This window comes from Mauremys reevesii, linkage group 2 (assembly GCF_016161935.1).
Source record: "Mauremys reevesii isolate NIE-2019 linkage group 2, ASM1616193v1, whole genome shotgun sequence".
Taxonomy (NCBI): Eukaryota; Metazoa; Chordata; order Testudines; family Geoemydidae; genus Mauremys; species Mauremys reevesii.
Window position 1 is genome coordinate 58,037,940 of NC_052624.1, and position 20,895 is coordinate 58,058,834.

The 20,895-nt window shown below is 46.7% G+C and overlaps 1 protein-coding gene and 1 long non-coding RNA gene across 5 annotated transcripts in view; one reads left to right on the forward strand and one right to left on the reverse strand.

The window, feature by feature from the left end:
- LOC120397906 (ATP-dependent translocase ABCB1-like) overlaps positions 1-7,234 on the forward strand; it is a 91,932-nt gene extending 84,698 nt beyond the window's left edge. Inside the window, exons 28-30 of the mRNA XM_039524603.1 lie at positions 5,028-5,174; positions 6,652-6,918; positions 7,200-7,234. Coding sequence (XP_039380537.1) covers positions 5,028-5,174; positions 6,652-6,849 — 345 coding nt within the window. The 3' untranslated portion in view covers positions 6,850-6,918; positions 7,200-7,234. The remainder of the gene's footprint in view (positions 1-5,027; positions 5,175-6,651; positions 6,919-7,199) is intronic.
- On the reverse strand, positions 921-14,590 carry LOC120397908. Of its 4 annotated transcripts, XR_005594080.1 has the most exons (4): positions 14,462-14,579; positions 13,310-13,395; positions 6,595-6,792; positions 5,033-5,148 (listed from the first exon to the last, which is right to left on the reverse strand). It is a non-coding gene; the product is annotated as an uncharacterized LOC120397908 (long non-coding RNA). The 4 variants fall into 4 exon arrangements; XR_005594079.1 differs by lacking the exons at positions 5,033-5,148; positions 6,595-6,792 and adding an exon at positions 921-1,256 and having other exon boundaries at positions 14,520-14,590; XR_005594081.1 differs by lacking the exons at positions 5,033-5,148; positions 6,595-6,792 and adding an exon at positions 921-1,256.
- Between the last annotated feature and the right edge of the window lie 6,305 nt (positions 14,591-20,895).

Here is a 20,895-nt window from a genome sequence, read left to right on the forward strand (position 1 = left end):
TTCCTCGTGGCACTGCTTTTCATCATGATTGGCCTCACAGCACCGATCACCGCATGACCTTCCGTTACCCAGGGACTTAGTGCCCTCTTTACTCCACTCACGCACCACCCCTCCTTGGCTGTCACGGTCCCAATCCCCCTCCAGCAGGTCAGGGAGAGCTTCAGGGGCTTCAGACATTACCAAGTAAGGCCCGCAAAACCTCGGACAAGACCCCCCAGTGCCTAATTGGCAGCCTCAGTGGCAATTCTGGACCCTCTGGGCTTATCATCAGGCCCAAGGTGCCCCCCCAGGGGCCTGTCTGTTGTCACGCTCGGACACCCATCCTCCCGAGGCAACCCTCAGCCGCCCTCCCCCGGACCAACCCGTGGAGTCAGCACCCATGGTAGTGGTACCCCAGGGGCCCAAGAGGAGATACCTGCGGCTGACCAAGAAGCTGTTTCTGCCCCGGCTCTCCTGGTGGAGTCGTCTTCGTCCTCCCCTGATGAGGCCATGGCTGGCACATCCATGTTTGGTCCACCTCCAGTGGACTTTAAGATCCTCCAATAATTGCTTCGGCGCATGGCCCTTAATATGAACCTCCAAGCTGAGGAGGTTGTGGAGGAGGAGGACCCTATGGTGGACATTTTAGGCCCCAAAAGACCTTCCAGGGTGGCCCTCCCCATGAACAAGACTATTCAAAGTAATGCCAAGTATCTCTGGCAAACCTCTCCCTCTATCCCTCCCACAGCCAAGGGGGTAGAAAGGAAATACTTTGTTCCCACCAGGGGCTACAAGTACTTTTTCACTCACTCCGTCCCATGCTTACTCATGGTAGATGCGATAAACGCCAGAGAAAGACAAGGCCAGCAAGGGCCTGTGCCCAAATCAAAGGACGCTAAACGCCTGGACCTTTTTGGGAGAAAGGTTTATTCTACTGGGGGTCTCTCACTTAGGATCACTAACCAGTTGGTGATCCTCAGTAGATACAACTTTAACTCTTGGTCTTCTGTCCTTAAATTCCAAGATCTCCCAACGGAGGCCCGTACGGAACTCAGGGCCATTGCTGAGGAAGGTAAATTGGTGGCCCGGACCTCCCTCCAGGTTTCCCTGGATGCTGCGGAAGCGGCTGCGTGCACTCTGGCTTCTAGCATTGCCATGCAACGGAATGCCTGGCTGCAATCCTCGGGTCTCCTGCCGGAGGTCCAAAGCACCATCCAAGATCTCCCCTTTGATGGTCAGGGCTTGTTTGCAGAGCAAACTGATTCCCGCTTGCATACCTTAAAGGATACGAGAAACACTATCAAATCTTTAGGTATGCATACCCCGGCTAACCAACGAAAGCCATTTAAACCCCAGACCACCCAGCAGTGTGCCTTCCCGCCTAGACTGAGGTAGGACTTTTCTCGTCGGAGAAACAGATACTCCCAACATAGACCATCTTCCCCCCCCCCCCCCTAGACAGGATCAAGGACAGTCTAAGCCTCCCCTGGGCCCTAAGCACCCATTTTGAAGGTACGCCTTTGGAAGGACTACCAGCTCTCATCCCGGACAGTTACATGTTCCTGAACCGTCTATCCCATTTCTACCATGCCTGGTCCCATATTACCTTGAACCATTGGGTCTGCCGCATGGTGCAGATGGGATATTCTATCCATTTCCATTCCATCCCGCCCTCCCACCCTCCTTCCCCGTCCCTCTTCAGGGATCCTTCTCACGAGCAACTCCTCGTCCAGGAGGTACAATCCCTCCTTGCCCTAGGGGCAGTGGAGGAAGTGCCTCAGGAGCTGTGGGGCAAGGGTTTCTACTCCCGTTATTTCCTTGTCTCCAAGGAAAAAGGAGGCCTATGGCCCATTCTGGACCTCAGGGAGCTCAACAAGCACATCGTCAACCTGAAGTTCCATATGGTTTCCTTAGCCACTATCATTCCCTCGCTGGATCCGGGAGACTGGTATGTCACCCTTGATATGAAAGACGTGTACTTTTACATTTTGATTATTCCATCTCACAGATGTTTCCTCCGCTTCATGGTGAACAACATGCACTATCAGTTCACGGACCTTCCATTCGGCCTCTGCACAGACCCTCATGTCTTTATGAAGTGCATGGTGGTCGTGGCAGCCTTCCTTCGCTGTCACCACGTGCTCGTCTTCCCATACCTCGATGACTGGCTCTACGGGGTCAGTCTCATCAACATGTCCAGTCTCAGGTACAATGGGCCACGGACATGTTCACTCATGCTGAACGTCCTCTCCCCTACTCAAACAATAGAGTTTATAGGTGCGGTCCTGGACACAAACCAGGCAAGGGCTTTCCTTCAGGAGGCACAGCGCTTGGCTATGGCAAGCATAATTACCAGCCTTTGCAAATTTCCCACCACCACAGCAAGACAGTACCTCAGATTGCTGGGTCACATGGCATCCTGTACCTACGTGGTACAACATGCCAGGCTGAGGCTCAGGCCTCTACAAACGTGGTTGGCGTCCGCTTATCAACCGGGATGCAACAGCCTGGAAATGGTCCTCATGGTCTCGAAGTGCACACTCGACTCCCTCCGATGGTGCCTGGATCCTCAGAGGGTGGGTGCTGGGGTCTTGTTCCACCCCCCTCAACCCACCTTGACCCTGGTAACAGATGCATCTGCCCTGGGATGGGGGGGCCCACCTTGGGAGCCTGACAATGCAGGGCTTATGGCACGAAAGCGAGCTGTCGTTGCACATCAATATCAAAGAGCTCAGGGCGATTTGCCTTGCGTGCCAATCCTTCTCTCCTCACTTACAAGGGCGCTGCGTAGCAGTCCTAATGGACAACACCACGGCCATGTTCTACCTGAACAAGCAAGGTGGATCCCGGTAATTGCCGCTCTGCCAAGAAGCCCTCCTTCTGTGGGACTTAGCCCACTCCTTCACCCTTCAGGCCTCGTACCTGCCGGGTGTCCAAAACATACTGGCTGACAGCTTAAGTAAGCGTTTTCTCACACACGAGTGGTTGATATGGCCGGACATCATTCACTCCGTTTTCCGCACCTGGGGGTTTTCCCGAGTTGACTTGTTCGCTTCACGGACCAACAGGAAGTGCCCAGCCTTCTGCCCCTTTCGAGGTCACAGCCCGGGCTCGGTAGTGGATGCCTTCCAGATCACGTGGTTGAGCCAGTTGTTTTATGCCTTCCCACCGTTCCCGCTCGTTCACAAGGTGCTCCTCAAAGTCTGCTGGGACAGGGCGGATGTCATACTGGTAGCCCCTGCCTGGCTGCGCCAGTGTTGGTTACTTGATCCTGCTGGACTTGTCAGTTCGAGCTCCCCTACGCCTTCCTCTCAACCCCGACCTCATCTCCCAGAACCACCGTCATCTCCTGCACCCGAACCTTCCGTCGCTCCACCTCATGGCCTGGAGGATCCATGGCTGAACCAGGCCAAACGTGCCTGTTAGAACTCAGTGAGGCGGGTGCTCCTCGAAAGCCACAAGCTGTCGACTAGACTTACCTACGAGGCTAAGTGGAAGAGGTTTTCCAGCTGGTGTGCTCAGAGACAGGTGCTTCCGCTCCAGGCTTCAATCCCTTGCATTTTGGACTACCTGATGTTCTTAAAGGACCAGCACCTAGCTTTTGGATCCCTTAAGGTTCACCTCGCAGCCATCTCTGCATTCCACCCAGGCGCGGCAGGGCGCTCTGTGTTTACACACCCCGTCGTGCGATGTTTCCTCAAACGCCTGGAAAAAATTCATCCTCCAGTGAAGCCACCTGTGCCTGCATGGTACCTGAACTTGGTCCTCTCCTACCTTATGGGCTCTCCTTTCGAGCCACTGGCCACCTGTTCACTTCTCTATCTCTCCTGGAAAGTCGCCTTCCTAGTGGCCATCACTTCCGCACGTCGGGTGTCTGAACTACGGGCTCTCACCTGTGATCTGTCCTATACCATTTCTCAAAAAGATAAGGTTCAACTAAGGCCTCATCCGGCCTTTCTGCCAAAAGTGGTGTTCCACTTCCATGTAAGCCAGGATATCTTCTACCCCAAACCGCATGCTGATCTTCGGGAACAGCATCTCCATTCCCTGGATGTTAGAAGGGCACTCTATAGACCAAACAAAGCCCTTCCGTAAAACAACTCAGTTATTTGTCACCATCATGGAGCGGATGAAAGGCACTCCGGTTTCCTCTCAGCGAATTACTTCTTGGATCACCGGCTGTATCCGTGCTTGCTACAACTTGGCAAATGTCCCTCCACCTGCTGTCACGGCTCACTCCACGAGGGCTCAGGTGTCATCAGCTCCTTTTCTGGCTCACATTATGCTCCAGGAAATCTGCAGAGCCACCACCTGGGCCTCCGTTCACACCTTCACGTCCCACAATGCCATCTCAGGACGATGCAGCCTTTGGCAGAGCGAGCCTCCAATCTGCGACTCCGACCCCACCTTTGAGTTAAGGCTTGGGAGTCACCTAACTGGAATTGATATGAGCAACACTCCTTGAAGAACAACAGTTACAGAAAGGTAAGAAACCGTTTTTTGCCATGGACTTAGTTCTTAAAGTGGAGAAAGACCTTGGAAAAACCCAAGGAAATCGGGCTTCCTGTAGAATTGCATGGAATTGAAAATGACAATTGAAAATTAAAAAAAACAATTTTTTTTTCATTACCACCTAGTTTTTTGAAAATGTACTTAGAAGAAAGTTTTGGATGTATAAGAAATAAATGATCACCTCCTGAGTATTGGTCTCAAGGACCTTGAAATTATAAAAGTCTCTTGAAATCTATATGTTTTAAGTACAGGTGTCTTTGACTAGACACATCAGTGGCTGCACCACTTGGGAGTTAATCTTTTTCTAATGCTGAAATGAATTTTCTTTACAGAGCAGTTATCAATACGTGTAGCTATAGAAAAGCATTTTGATTCAAACGCTTAATAAAAAATTATAACATCTTATTTTTTATTAAAAACAATTACATTATTATTTTTCTTTCACAATGGAAATGCTTAATATAGTACATTATCTGCTTTAAAACTATAACTTTCTGTTTCTCACTTTCCTTCACAATGAATATATACTTATACAGAAGTATAATACCCGAGTGGGTGACAAAGGAGCACAACTTTCTGGAGGTCAGAAACAAAGAATAGCAATTGCTCGTGCTCTAGTTCGTAAGCCAGCAGTTCTGCTTCTGGATGAAGCCACATCTGCTCTTGACACGGAAAGTGAAAAGGTTAGTAATATGCATTCTACCATTTGTAATACACACAAAATTACGGGGTTCGAATGCTTCACTGCAAGAACACAGGCGCTCCATCTACAATACAATTTTGAAAGTTCCACAGAACAACCCTTAGCTCCCTCTCTGTCTACGGCCTGCTTTTGCAAGGTGTAGAGTGCCTTCAACTCCTGCTGTCTAAATTGGGAGCTGATGGTAGTCAGCAACACTTGGGGCTGGAGACAAAGTGGGATTTTCAGAACTCCTCATTTTTGGCCTGCCTAAGTTCCTTCAAAGTCAGTTATGAAGTCAATGGGACTTTTTTAATGGTTTCACAGTTAGACCAATGCTGAGCACTTTGGAAAATCCCATTCATAATTAGCAACGTTGAGTTTGAGACAGGTGTCTTCAAACAGTAGACTGTGATCTACTAGAGGAGGCCTTGTAAGGCAAGTCACCAGCTCCTTCCTCTTTCCTTCAGCCAGCAGCACTAGCAGCAAAGTGGGTCTCTTTCTGCACTATTTCCTGCTCTGTCTGGGGGAACAGGTGTTGCTACAGAAACCGAGAGGGATCCACTCTGCCAGTAGAACTGCTGGCTGTCAGGACAGAATGGAACAATGAAGAAGCCTCTGTCCGCTTCCCAGTCCTTTGATCTATCTGCATTCAGAGGGTAAGAGGTGACATGCAGGAGCAGCTGGCTTGGAAAAAAGGCTTCAGCAACACCTCCTACCTCTCAGGAGATGTTCTGCAGTGAAGAGAGAGTAATTAAGCTATCCCCTGCTGCTCAGCTGACTGAGCTTTCTCACTGCATCCACCATCTCCAGGAGAGGGGGCAGACTCCATAGGGACGAATAAACTGTTCATTTGGATGGCGATGCAAACCACCATCCAGTTGTGAGCCAGATGTCAGGATCCTGAATTTTGGATTTTTATGGCTAACAAGAAGTGTCTGGCATTGCTGGTACTATCAATGAACATGCAAGTTTTAGTCATGTCTATGTATTTGGCTGGTCTGCTTTCTCCAAACTGATCTAAGTACTGTGCATGTCTAACTGACAAACACTTGGACAAGTGCAAATGGTGGGGAGGATAGAGGTTATTAGTTTTTCTAAATTTGGCGTGTAGTTGGAAACAGACAGCATGCAGTATCAAATATAACACACACATTTGGTAAGCAGCCGCTATCACAGACAATTCATTACACCTCTGCAAATTAGTTATGTTGGTCCAAACTAGATCCTTATGGACCTCATTCTGCTAGCCTTTGTTCATGAGAGTAGTCTCAATGACTTCAGTGGAATTACTCACACAAATAAAGGTTGTAATATCAGGCTCCTGTGTTTGAGGCCTCCTTCATGCATGGGAAGTCCTGACTCCTAAACCCCAGTGAGGAACACCCAAGTGATAATGTGAACTATAAAGGCAAAGGTGTTACCTATGAAAGGGAAGATTCTCCAAGTAATAACAAGTTTTTCACTGCATCTGTCTGCAGATTGTCCAGAAAGCCTTGGACGATGCCAGGAAGGGTCGAACCTGCATTATTATTGCTCACCGCTTGACGACCGTCCAAAACGCTGATGTCATAGCAGTGATTCATAATGGAAAAGTAGTGGAACAAGGGACTCACAGCCAGCTGCTGGCAAAGGAAGGACATTACTATGCACTTGTAAATGCACAAGTTTCTCATTAACATTAATGTTACAAACTAATCTATTTATATAAATACACACACAACCCACAGATAAATAATATTAATGAGGTCAGGGGCAGCTCCAGGCCCCAGCACGCCAAGCGCATGCTTGGGGCGGCATGCCGTGGGGGACGCTCTGCCGGTCGCCGGGAGGGCGGCAGGCAGCTCCGGTGGACCTCCCGCAGGCGTGCCTGTGGAGGGTCCGCTGGTCCAGCGGCTCCGGTGGAGCATCCGCAGGCACGCCTGCGGGAGGTCCACCAGACTCATGGGACCAGCGACCGGCACAGCGCCGCCCGCGGTGTGCCGCCGTGCTTGGGGCGGCGAAATGGCTAGGGCCACCCTTGAATGAGGTGCATCCTTACTGAGATGTCTGCAGGTTTAAAACACATAGTAAAAAACAGAGCAGAGACATTAATTTCTTCGTTGTCTCACAGCTTTAGTGTTACTTAATCCTATTGGTAAAATCCTTTGGGGCGTGTTGGTTAATTGTTCTTTTTTTATTTTATCTTCTAAATCTACCCCCTTCCCATAAGCATTCACTATGTTAGGCATTCCTTCAGACTTCTCGGTGAAGACCGAAACAAAGAAGTCATTAAGCATCTCTGCCATTTCTAAGTTTCATGTTACTGTTTCTCTCTCCTCACTAAGCAGTGGCCCTACCCTGTCCTTGGTCTTCCTCTTGCTTCTAATGTATTGACAAAAAGATTTCTTGTTTCCCTTTATTCCCATAGCTAGTTTGAGCTCATTTTGTGCTTTTGTCTTTCTAACCTTGCCCCTGCATTCCTATGTTGTTTGCCTATATTCATCCTTTGTAATCTGTCCTAGTTTCCATTTTTTATATGACTCCTTTTTATTTTTCAGATCATGCAAGATCTCGTGGTTAATCACAGAATATCAGGGTTGGAGGGGACCTCAGGAAGTCATCTAGTCCAACCTACTGCTCAAAGCAGGACCAATCCCCAGACAGATTTTTGCCCCAGATCCCTAAAGGGCCCCCTCAAGGATTGAGCCCAAAACCCTGGGTTTAGGAGGCCAATGCTCAAACCACTGAACTATACCCTGCCATTCCCATTGAACTTTGGAAGATATGAGCATAGACAGAAACCATCTTTGGCATCCATCACTAAATACACAAGGGAACCGAGCTCTTGCAAGCTAAGAAAGATGGGTCCTTCAACACACCCATTCCTAGTGGATGGGTTTTTTACCTGCTGAAAATATTTAACATGAACCTATAAATATTCAAGGCAACATCTGGCAGTAATTCAGATAATGCTTTTGATTTCTGGAAGTGGTTGGTAAGATAAGGTAGTTTTGAAAAGCCGAGAACAGTGTATCTGACACACCAAAAGGACACTGAAAACTGTGCTGCATGTCGTATGAAGTCAATGTTAGGAGACATTTAAAAAAAAAAGCTGAGTGAAGGTGAGGAAAGGACTACTGCTATGTTGTGTAATGCCCACAAAATCCATTAACCTCTGTGCTTCAGTTTCCCATCCAAAAGTATTGCTACCTCACTGGAGAGCCGAGGCCAAATTAACCCCATCAAATGAGCCATGTATAGACTCCAGTAGTCTGATGAGCTACTAAAAAAAATTTCATTGGTTCCTGTTATTATTTACTATTTCTATCATGGTAAAGACTATGGACCTCCGAGAGGGATGAGGGCCCCATTGTACTAACAAATAACACAGAGACGCCCTGCCCCAGAGAGCACAGTCTGACAATATACGCCAGATGACTAAATAGACAAACAGGGAAGTACAAAGTAGCTGTAGAGGCAAGTTATTTTATATTATTAATCACAATAGTCTAAGATGCTTATAGGACCCACATTACCATAGTACCTGATTGCTTCACAAACTTTAATTTATTTATCTTCACACCACCTCTGAGATGGAATCTGGGGTGCTATGCTGACCAGAGAGAGGTTGTCACCATGTGTCCTACAACCCTGGGTACCTTATAGTGTTTTGCTACTGTAGTTCCCATCCTGGGATGCTCACAACCAGCCTACAAGCATGCAGGTCACACCCTGAAGTGTCTGTGCACTAGGCAACCCTAACTCATCAGCTCTGACCCCAGCACCCTGTCTACCATCCCACAGCCCCACTCAGACTTCCAGCAGCCTAAATGCCAATGCCAACTAAAAGGAATAAAGTTAGAAAGGGTTAGCAGCAAATCAAAGTGAAAACATGCTTCTAAAAGTCTAAACCGTAATCTAGCAAGTTACAGGCTTTGTTCAAGATGGTTTCTCATTCTTCTTCCCAGCCATGGCTGACTTTCCTTCAATCAGGACCTTCCACAAAAGTACAAGGTGCTGGCTTTCCTTGTCTTCTTAGGCTGAAAGATCTTTGCCAAAGCAGGTTTCTCATCTATATTCAGTTCCAAAGACTTCACCCCCTCCCCACCCTTGGTTGAAGGACCCCTCTTTCTTAGCTTGCAAGAGCTCGGTTCCTTTGTGTGTCTAGTGATGGATGCCAAAGAAGGCTTCTTTCTATGCTCATATCTTCCAAAGTTCAGTGACTTTGTTTCAAGAAGCAGGATGACCTCATGTTGTTCTTTGCTTCCTATGGGCTTCCCATCCCCCTATATGTAACTGGAGTTTCCATTGTTTTGATTCCAGCATGCTTAATTTACACAGGAGACAGGTAAATAGTTGCCTCCTCTCCTGTATGGGAGGGAAACTGTTTCTCCCTGTTTGCCTGCAGAATTTAAAACATAACATCATTAAGTATCCATATGTCCTTAGATAGCGGTAATAGATACATTTCATAATGATATTATCACTAGTGTGTCACTAGCTTTCAGAAAAGACCTTAGTCTATACAGTCTTATAATACAGTAATATTGTATACAAGCCATTGATTCAATTGCTTATTACTTGAGGTTCCACCGCCTATGTTTCTACACCAGCAAACCTTTAAAATGGATTCTTGTGAAGGTTACCCCTCAAAGTGAAGTTTGTTCAGGTTGTGAGGAAGGCAACATGGAGCCTGTTCTTCCCTCAATTGTGTTTGCTGAAATGCAAATTGTTCTATTTCCTGCCATCTCCTCCCTCTGCTGTCTTGCTGTAAACTCCCCTGACACACTTTAACCATAATTCCAGCATATATTCATAACTCTTAATACACATTGCAGACACACATCACACAAGAATGTTAATGATCAGGATTAATTAGCTTTCAAATGATCTCACAAGACATACTTTGTTCCAAGATTATTATATCAGTGTGTAAAGACTGCAGTGCTTAGCATCACAACCTCTGTGAGGTAGGGAGGTGTTGTTATCTGCATTTTATAAGTGGGGACCTGTGACACAGAGAGGCCAAGTGCCGGGCCCAAGATCACACAGGAAGTCTGTAACAGAGCAGGGACTTAAACCCAGGTCTTCTAAATCCCAGGTAGAGTTCCTAGTCACTAAACCATCCATAGTCTCTAGTAGTCACAGCCGATCATAGGCGCTGACTCCATGGGGGCTCTGGGGCTGCAAGAAACTGTGTGGTTTTTTTTCCTAACTGGAAGAAATTGTTGGCTCATATTCAATTTGTGATCCACTATAACTCTCAGACCCTTTTCTGTAGTATGGCTGCCTTTACATTGTGGAGTTGTATATTTGATTTTTCCTTTGTAAGTGACTTTCCACTTGTCTTTATTGAATTTCATCTTGTTGATTTCAGATCAGTTCTCCAATTTGTCAAGGTCGTTTTGAATTCTTATCTTGTCCTTCAAAGTGCTTGCAACCCTTCTCAGCTTGGTGTCATTCACAAATGTTATAAGCATACTCTCCATTCCATTATCCATGTTGTTAACTAAAATGTTGAATTGTACTGACCCCAGTACAGATAAATCCTCTCATGTGTTAGATAAATCCTCTCAGTTTGACTGTGAACCATTGATAATTACTTTTTGAGTTTGTTTTTTTTCAATCAATTCCGCATCTGCCTTATAGTAATGTCATAGAGCCCACATTTCCCTAGTTTGCTTATCAGACTGTCATATGGGACAGTGTCAAAAGCCTTACTATAATCAAGATTAATTATATTTACTGCTTCCTCCCTATTCAGTAGGCCAGTAATCTTGTCAAAAAAGAAAATTAGGTTGGCCTGATATGATTGTTCTCTTAGTAAATCCATGCAGACTATTACTTATCACCCTATTATCTTCCAGATGCTTACAAAGTGATTGTTAAATAATTTGTTCTAGTATTTTTCTAGGTATCAAAGTTAGGGTCACTGATCTGTAATTCTCCAGGTCCTCTTTGTTCCCCTTTTAGAGCTAGGTACTATGTTTGCCCTCTCCAGCCCTCTGGGAACTCACCCATTGTCCATGAGTTCTTGAAGACATTGCTCAGGGTTCCTAGATGCTTCAGTTAGTCCCTTAAGTATATCCTAGGGTGAATTTCATCAGGCTCTGCTGTCTTGAATACATCTGACCTCTCTAAATAGTCTTTAACCTGTTCTTTCACTATTCTGGCTTGTGTTCCTTCCCCCCGGTTGTTAATATTAATTATGTTAAGCCTCTGGTCACAGTTACCCTTTTTAGTGAAGACTGAAGCAAAACAGGCATTAAACTTCTCAAGGCTTCTTGAGGTCATCTGTTATTAACTCTCCTTCCCTGCTAAGCAGTGGACCTACACTTTCCTGTGTGTTCCTCTTACTCCTAATGTATTTATAGAATACTAAAGACATATTACATTAAACATTAACATTGTTCAATTTGACTTGTCTCTCACATGAACAGTCCTGGTTTCTGTAGGGAGGACTCAGTTTAGTTTAGTTGAATGTATGGACATGTGTCTGCTATGATAGTCCAGGCAGGACAGAATCTCCATTACTCATTAAAGGGTGGAGGGGGAGAGGAGTGCAGCCTCCCACTGCTATGATAGTCCAGGTAGGACAAAATCTCCCATTAGACATGAAAGGGGGCGGGGGGAGAGGAGCGCAGCCTCCAGCTGCTATGGTATTCCAGCCAGGACAGAATCTCCAGGAGACAAAGCTTAAAGAAAGGAATGACTGGGAGTCATTCCCATTTTTGCCCAGGTGCCCCTGGCCAACCTCAACGAGGCCAGCCAGGTGCACTCATGGGATGATGACGACGGTTATCAGTCCTATTGGACCATCTGACATCAGGGAGGGGAGGGGATGCTGCTGTTTAGCGCTGCAGCACCCCGTCTACCAGCAGCATCCAGTAGACATGCGGTGACATTGAAAAAAGGCGAGAAACGATTGTTTCCCTTTTCTTTCACGGGGAGGGAGGGGGGTAAATTGACGACATATACTCTGAACCACCCGGGACAATGTTTTTGACCCTTCAGGCATTGGGAGCTCAGCCAAGAATGCAACTGCTTTTTGGAGACTGTAGGAACTGTGGGATAGCTCGAGTCCTCAGTTCCCCCTCCCTCCCTCCATGAGCGTCCATTTGATTCTTTGGCTTTCCGTTACGCTTGTCACGCCGCACTGTGTTGAGTCCCTGCTGTGGCCTCTGTCTATCATAGCCTGGAGATTTTTTCAAATGCTTTGGCATTTCATCTTCTGGAACGGAGCTTTGATAGAACAGATTTGTCTCCCCATACAGCAATCAGATCCAGTATCTCCCGTACGGTCCGTGCTGGAGCTCTTTTTGGATTTGGGACTGCACGGTCACCCGTGCTGATTGGCGCTCCACGCTGGGCAAACAAAAAATGAAATTCAAAAGTTCGCGGGGCTTTTCCTGTCTACCCGGCCAGTGCATCCAAGTTCAGATTGCTGTCCAGAGCGGTCACAATGGTGCACTGTAGGATAGTGCCTGGAGGCCAATACCGTCGAATTTTGGCCATGCTTACCCTAATCCAACATGGCAATACCAATTTCAGCGCTACTCCCCTCGTTGGGGAGGATTACAGATAACGGTATTAAGAATCCTTTATATCAATATAAAGGGCTACGTTGTATGGACGGGTGCAGGGTAAATTCGGTTTAATGCTGCTAAATTCGGTATAAACGTGGAGTGTAGACCAGGCCTTACAGCCACTGAAGTAATTACTGTGGTGGCTGATGTCCACACTACCTTCCTTCTGTCAAAGCTGCATGTCCTTACCAGGAGCACTTCCACCGACTGAAGAGGGGCACTGTGGGGGGCTGAGAGCCCGGGCTTCTCACCTCTGGCAGGGAGATCCACACCAGGAGTCTGGTTACCATGCTTCCAAATGGTTAACAGGTTTCGGAATTTGTAATAATCTCTCTTTGAATTTGTGGGAGCATTGACTGAATAAACCAAGTGACTTCTCCGAATGTAAATTCACCTTGCAAATTGTAGAGTGTATCACATTCACCGAATAGACAGTCACCACACTTTTAGAGCTGCTACTCTCTGCTGTACACCAGTGTCAGATTTTTAAAACATGTTTTGACATATGAAGAAAAATATCCAGATGCAAATAATAGGTTTTAAAAAATATTTTTTAAAATCGTCATCTTACCTTAGCACCTGCAAGGTGGATCCATTCTCTTGCAGCCTTAGAAGTGCTGGTAGCTGTGATGTCTCTGAATGTTGAATTCTGGGGCACTGCAGTAGAAATGGACCTGTAACTTCATGTAACAATGAAAGACATAGGTATTTTGGTCCCAATTGTGCCCAGGGCCGCCCGGGGGGGGGGGGGCCCCAACGGGGGCAATTTGCCCCGGGCCCCGGGCTCCGCAGGGGCCCCCAAGAGAAGAGCGGAGGCTCCCGCCTCCGGCCCTCTCCTGGAGCCTCGGCGCATCAAGCGCCGAGACACCGGCCGAGCCCCTGAGCCCCGACCCGATCCGTGTGGTGAGGGGGCGGGGCTGGGAGCTCCAACGGGGCCTGAGCCCGCCCCGCTCAGAGCGCCGTGGGGAGGGGGCGGGGCAGCTGCCTCCGCTCGGCGTGGAGTTCACAGCCCCGCCCCCTCACCACGCGGCTCTGAGCGGGACGGAGCTCAGGCCCCGCCGGTGACGCGCTCGGTAAGGGGCCGGGGCCGCGGCGGGGAGGGCGGGCGGCCGGGCCGCGGCCGGGAGGCCGGGCTGGGCGGGCGGGAGAAGCCGGGCCGCGGGGGCGAGCGGGCGGCCGGGCCGGGGCCGCGGCTGGGAGGGCGGGCGGGGCCGGGGCGGGGGGGAGGGACCGGCCGCCGCCGCCGCCGCCGCCGCCAAAGCACAGCCCAGTCTTCGGCGGCGGGGGGCCCCATCTGTTCCGGGACCCGCCGCCAAGACCCGCGGCGGGGGGCTCCCGCCGCGGGTCTTCGGGGCACTTTGGCGGCGGGTCCCGGAACGGAAGGGCCCCCCACCGCCGAAGACCCCGGGCCCCCGGAATCCTCTGGGCGGCCCTGATTGTGCCTCCCTTATTGGGTGTAAGGTAGAATCCAAAATAACTAAGAATAATACAGTCCTGAGCCATTTTTCAATGAGATTTTGTGAACGCTCCTCTTATTCTTTCTCTTTTGGACTTTCAACATACTATATTATTTTGGGGCTGATTCATTCAAAGAAAAACCCAAACTTTCAAGAATGACTCCTAAGGTCTCTACCCACTTCTATTTTCTTTGTTAAATACCACAGTCAATGGTCTCATTCACTCATTATTTACAATAAAAATATTGATATTATATGAAACCTACACCATAGAGGAAACTGCAAGTACATCGTGTTATTATTTCAAGGATGATCATTAAGCACCTGGTTGTACAACCCTTACTCAGTTTGCCTGAGGGCTTGTTTGTCAGGGTGGAGTAATTGATGGGAATAAGCTGTTCTGCAATAGCTATTCCGGAACAGTTCCCTGCGTGAACACTGCATTCTAGAATAAAAATCACCTTATTCTGGAATAGTTACTCCATTCTGGAAGTGCAGTAGTATTCCCAAATAAAACTAGGGTGACCAGATAGCAAATGTGAAAAGTTGGGACAGGCAGTGGTGGGTAATAGGAGCCTCTATAAGAAAAAGACCCAAAAATCGAGAGTGTCCCCATAAAATTGGGGCATCTGGTCACCCTACAAAAACTGATTTTTATTCTGGAAAGATTAAAAATTGAATTGACTGTAGTGGAAGTATAGTCTTTTTGTTCATATGTGGTTAACTGTTGTCAAATTAGTTCTTTTTCAGAACATATATTTTATCAATATTCCAGATTTTAGACTAGAATACAGCTTTACCGACCGTGTCAGTGTTGGCACTATTAACTCCATTCTAAGCAATTTTTACTGAAGTGGCAATCTGCTGCAGGGGTGACATTTCAGATTTCAGTGGAGGTGGGGGAGCCCAACTTTGAGCAAGGGCCCAGGAGCCACTTAGGCCACTATAAATGCTTGGATTTTTTTGAAGTATAAAATGTAAAAAAATCAGACAACTAACTAGAGTTAGAGGTGAATCATCTGCCAAGCTCAGCAAGAATTCATCCAGCACAGGATAGTAGAAACCGGTTTTTATATTTTGTTGACCGCTCTTCAGAACATTATATGCAGACAACTGATCCTGTGTGCCAGAAACAAAGAGCTGTGCCAGCTTGGAGTATATTTTGTTTGTTCTTTGTGGCCTTGCTGGTTTGCAGTGCTGAGGTCAACTTTTGCTACTGCCTGAGGGGAAAAGGCAATTTCAGGTTCCTTGGCTATGTTTTCAGCTTCCTCACATAACTCCTTCCATTTGCTTTCAGATGATTTCATTTTTTCATAAGCAGGAATATTGCTTGCTACTAATTCCAACGAACTAGATAAATTCCGGATTTAATTTTGCAGCTTTTCTGAAGCACTGTTCAAAATTGCAGATCTATTCCTTTTTGCTGAGGTTCTTAATTTTTCAAAAATTATTCAGTCTCTCTAGGAGGTCCATGGCAGTGCAAAAACAGCTGTTATTAGATTTACAACAAATTTTCTGAAGTGGAAGTCTTGTACCATTTATATCCTAAAACAAAAACATATCACTCTCAACTGACCGAGGAGGAGGATTAGCCACCCACAGACCCAGATGGGGAGGGGCCTCGCGCTGAACCCTGGTGGGCAGAGTCACTCCACGCTCAACCCTCCAGCCGGAAGTCAGTGGGCGTGACAGGAAGTACAAAAGGTGGGCCGGAAAACTCAGTTGAGGCCCAGCTGGTGGTGGAGCCAGACGGTTCCTGCAAGCTTCCAAACTGGGAGGCTGCCACAGACCCTGAAGGAGCTGAGGACTGGCCAGGGCCATTTAGACACCCGAGCACGGAGAAGCTGCTAGAGAGGAAGGGTAGACTACTGGCTAGTGTGCTAGTTTAGCCTATGAAAAACCCAGGTTCAATTCCTTGCTCTGTCAAAGGCTTCCTGGATCTTTAGTCTGTCTCAATTCCCCATTTGTAAAATGGGGGTAATAGTCTTTCTTTACCTCACAAAAATATTGTTGGGAGAAATACATTAAAGATTTTGTTGAGGTGATCAATTATTACACTATTGGGGACCATATATATTTATTGTATAGAGCCAAAATAAAAAGATCACTGGTAATACATTTTTCAAGTATGTAAGGAAAAAGCATTGCACTTGTACCACTGTAAAGCATTTAATCCTGGCATAGCTTATTTTGGTTCCCCAAATCAGAATGAGTTATACTGGTTTATGCACCCTATATCTATGTCAGTACTAGGGCACTTTTGCTGCTTTAACTATGCTCACACAGTTAAAGTGACAAAACTTTTAATTGTAGACAAGGCCTAGGTATGTGCTTCTTTTGGCAATGCACACTCGTCATACCAATATGATCAGCTAGCCTGGTCTAATACTGCTGAAGAGTTAACTTTCTGCTTCCTTCTTGATGTGGGTCCAGATTCAACCTTGCTGTTGCCCCAGGAGGGAGTTACCCTGGGGACCATTTCTCACCCACTCCAGGGTTATAACTCTTGCTGCAGAATGGGAACTTTAAAGTTTGCTAGAGGTTCCATAGGAGCCATGCTGGTGGAGGCTGCTGAAGGGATGTTTTGAGTCGGTTCATCACAGCCACCCCCGGTGGTCACACACTCTGCCTAATAGGAACTCTCATTTTTGGCACCTTTACCAGTGCTGTTTTCTATTGCTGCAACCTCCCCACTTTCACACACAGGATTTGGTGTGGATTGGTGGATTTGTGGGATTAGTAGGAATAGGCTGGGGAAATTGGAGTCCATGCCGAGGCACAGACCCTATGTGAATTTGGCAGGTCATCTTTAGAGGAAATATAAAACATATGATCTCCCCAGTATATGGTGCTGCACCTACCCATTGCTCCGTTCAGGCATGCTGTACAGTCAGGTAAAGACCTTATTTTCTCACCACTGACAGGGTGTTTCCTCTTCTCCCCTTTTATAGTAACAGATAAACTACATTGACCTAAAAAAGCCACAAGACTATGCCCTGCCCCTTTTGAGTAAGAGGTAATCTGAGAGATCTGCCAGATTCTTTGCACTTAATTAAATTTCTCCTAGGGCGCCTAGAGCAGATGTACAAACTTTTCAGGAGGCAATTAGAATGTCATTTCTTTCTTTTTCTTCCTTACGCAGAAGTGAATTTCAATGTGAACTAAATCAGATGTGAACTAGGAACTCCTGAAAGTCTCTAAATTATCCAAATACCTGTAAGTGATCAAGGAAGAAAGAATTAATGGGTGAGATCATCCTCATGTGTGCAGAGCCTGAGTGAACTGGTTTAACACAGGTGACGGAGGCAGGGGTTGGGCTAAAAGGGGAAGAATCTTATACCATAACTGGGGCATCAACCCAGAGCTGTTCCCAGGCTGAAATTTAGGCCCTGCAATACGCCATGGACACCCACCATTGCTGCTTATATAGCACAACCCGGAGGAGATGGCCAATAACTGGGAAACAGTTAATGTCAGTCAGAATTGTCTTAGCTACAGTATCCATCTTTAATCTAAATTGCCAGAAAATTAATGAAGTACATATAAAAAATTATCAGTGAAAAATCAGTCATGTATCCACATCTACATATCTATCATTATGTATTGATCAACATTTTAAATGAAAAGCTTGTGATGATGAGCTGTTTGTGAGGGACCATCTTTAATTATATCTGTGTACAGTATTTAGTGCAATGAGGCCATGTTCTCTGGTTGGGGCCTTGAGTTGCTACCTGCAGACTATAAATGTCATAATAAATCTTGTGTTTTATGCCCTAGCGCTAGGGAAGGTGCGTGTGACAGTGGGGAATGCTGGGATTGTGGAGGTGACCTAGGAAACTTCAGAGTGTCATGCCATCAGTTTCCTCTTTAGCTCCTGATTTTTAACAAATATTGGAGCAGAAAGATTTTTTGTTGGTTGTGGTGGTGAGGGAGTACTAATTATGTCTCTATTTAAAATGTAGTAGCTTACACTATCAACTAGAATTGGTACAATGGGCTAAATTCTGCCCTCAGTGACACAACTCTAACCCCACACGGGCTGCATGGTTGTAACTGAAGGTAGGATTTAGCCACCAAACTCTTAACTCTGTAACAGTTGTCCAACACCAACCAGGTCTGGGTACTGTTGTGAGAGGCACCCAAGAAAGAAATTGTATCTTCCTGGTCTTTGCCTACTATATCAGGGGTTGTTATAAATAAACAGATCAGGGTTAAGGTCTCTTTTACCTGGAAAGGGTTAACAAGCTCAGTAACCTGAGAAACACCTGACCAGAGGACCAATCAAGGTACAGGATAATTTCAAATATCTGTGGAGGGAAGCCTTTGTCTGTGTTCCTTGTTGGCTCTGCGTTCTTTTTTTGGATGTAAGAGAGGCCAGTCATGTCTCAAAGTTCTTCTGGAGTAGTTCCTACTATCCAATAGTGAGTATTAATTAAAAAGGCGGATTAGTCTTATAATTTGATTTCTACATTTGCAATTGTGTGTTTGCTAAAGGAAATTCTTTATTTTTGTTTGCTGTTACTTTGCTTTTACTGAGAAAGAAAGGAGGGGGGATTTTTTCCAGTTTTATAGGTTAGACGCTGTGTATTGTTCCATCTTAGTATTACAGAGACAAGTTACTTTCTTTTTATTTTTTAATAAATCTTTTTTGTTAAGGACTTGGTTGATCTTTCCTTGGGTATTTTCAGGGAAAGTGGAGGAGGGAGGCATCCCTCTGTAGTTGGATCCCGGTATCTCTCCTAGGAAAAGGGAGGGGGGAGAGAAGAAGGGGGGAATGGTTTATTTTTCCTAGGTGTAAGAACTTCATGGATTTGGGGCTCTGGGATCCCCAAGGATTTTGGGGAAGGACTGTGTCCCAATACACGTACATTATTGGGTGGGGGCAGCTTTTACCAGATCTAAACTAGAATTTAAGTTTAGAAGGATCCATGCAGGTCTCCATCTTATGACAGGGGTGGAGGTGTTAAGCCAAAAACGGTATCTATTATTTTACCATTGCCACATGCAGATATATTAATCTGAGGGTTGCCACACATTGGGGTATTTTCAGCTCAATCACTTCAGGAAAACAAAGTGTAGTTTGTTTTTTATGAATGCTATAGTGGGTATATTCCAGCTGTAACCAGTATTTCCTTTAAGCAGATACCACCCTCCAGTCTAGCCAGTTAGGACTGATGCTAGTTAACTCAACTTGACTGATGCTGCACTGTAGTGATTAGGCCCTTCCCATTAGCAGCTGCCTCTCGGAAGGGCAATCAAATACAGTGAAGTGCTGGAACAGCCTCACAATAGGAGTTGCTGGGACAAGCAACTTAATTTTAAGAACGAGCTGGACAAATTTCTGAGTGGGATTGTATGATGTGGTTGGTTAGGGGAGCTGGCTTCACAGCCCTGAGCGTCCCTTCTGGTTCATGTTTTATGTTCCTGAAATATCATGCTTAAGGGATTCAGCTGGTCACCTGCAGGGATTTTCCCCCCCATTGTATTCTGGTGTTTATCTCCTTCCTCTAAAGCATCAGAGATGGCCATGGCTGGAGATGGGACACTGGATGAGGTGGGCCACTGCTCTCAGGTGTTACTGAGAATTTTCTTATGTGCTTAGCCAGCTGGCTCTTGCTCACATGCTCAGGGTCTAACTGACCACCATATGTGGAGTTGGGAAGGCATCTTCCCCAGGTCAGATTGACAGTGAGCAGGGAGTGGGAGGGGGTTGCTTCCTCTGCAGCGTGTGGTGCAGTTCTTGTGTTAGAATCATCAGGGTATATCTTATTAACTCAATTCCTTGCCATGCCTGATGCACCTCCATGCCTCCTGTGGCAGTTTAATCTCCTGACGGATTTAATACTTTGGTCTAATTTCAGTTGTTGGGTTTAATGCCTGGGTGTTGGTGGCCTGTGATCAGAGGTGACAGTAAGCTGGTACAGGCCAGTACGGAGGACCGGTAAGAAAAGGAGACTGACTGAGGGAGGGAGAGAGAAGCCTGCTCCCTGCATAAGAATAGTTTAAACTCAGCTGTTCCCTGATGGTTCAGCCCCCAGGCCTAGGTTTCTGGCATCCTTGTTAATTTCACTCACAGTAGCTGGGGGTCGGGAAGGGTGTGTTTGACCATGGCAGGGGCAGTTCTTTTCAGCCCCAGGGATGAGGGGATCTCTCCAATACTAATATACACAACAAATACAAGCATTTGGCTGCACAGCTTAAATCCAGAGCTAATAAAAGCAGGTGGAAGGGGAAAACCCACTGTCACATTGGTTTCTCGGCTCCTCCCTCCTCCTCCTCCTTCTCCAGCCAGGCTGCACACAAGTCTCTGCATTCCTCCCCCACCATCGCCAGCAGGGGTTCTCCTCTAGGCTCTAGCTTGCAGTAGGGACACTGGCTGAGATGCCTGCTGCTGCTGCCTGCAAAAGAACAGTTTAAGCTCAGCTGTTCCCTGTGCAGTTCAGTGCCCAGAGTTAGGAGCCGTTTCTGGCATCCTTGTTAATTTCACTCCCAGTTGTTGGGTGTGTGTGACCATGGCAGGGGCAGTTCTTTTCTGCCACCGGGATGAGGGGATCTCCTAAACACAATCAAAATCAGGAACCATTTCCAAGTTCAAATCTATCCCATTCCCTTCCTAGCAGAGGATCATGGTTGTGATGTCCAAATTATTTGCAGATCCTCTTTGAAATGTTACTGTTTAAAAAAAACCCACAAAAAACAT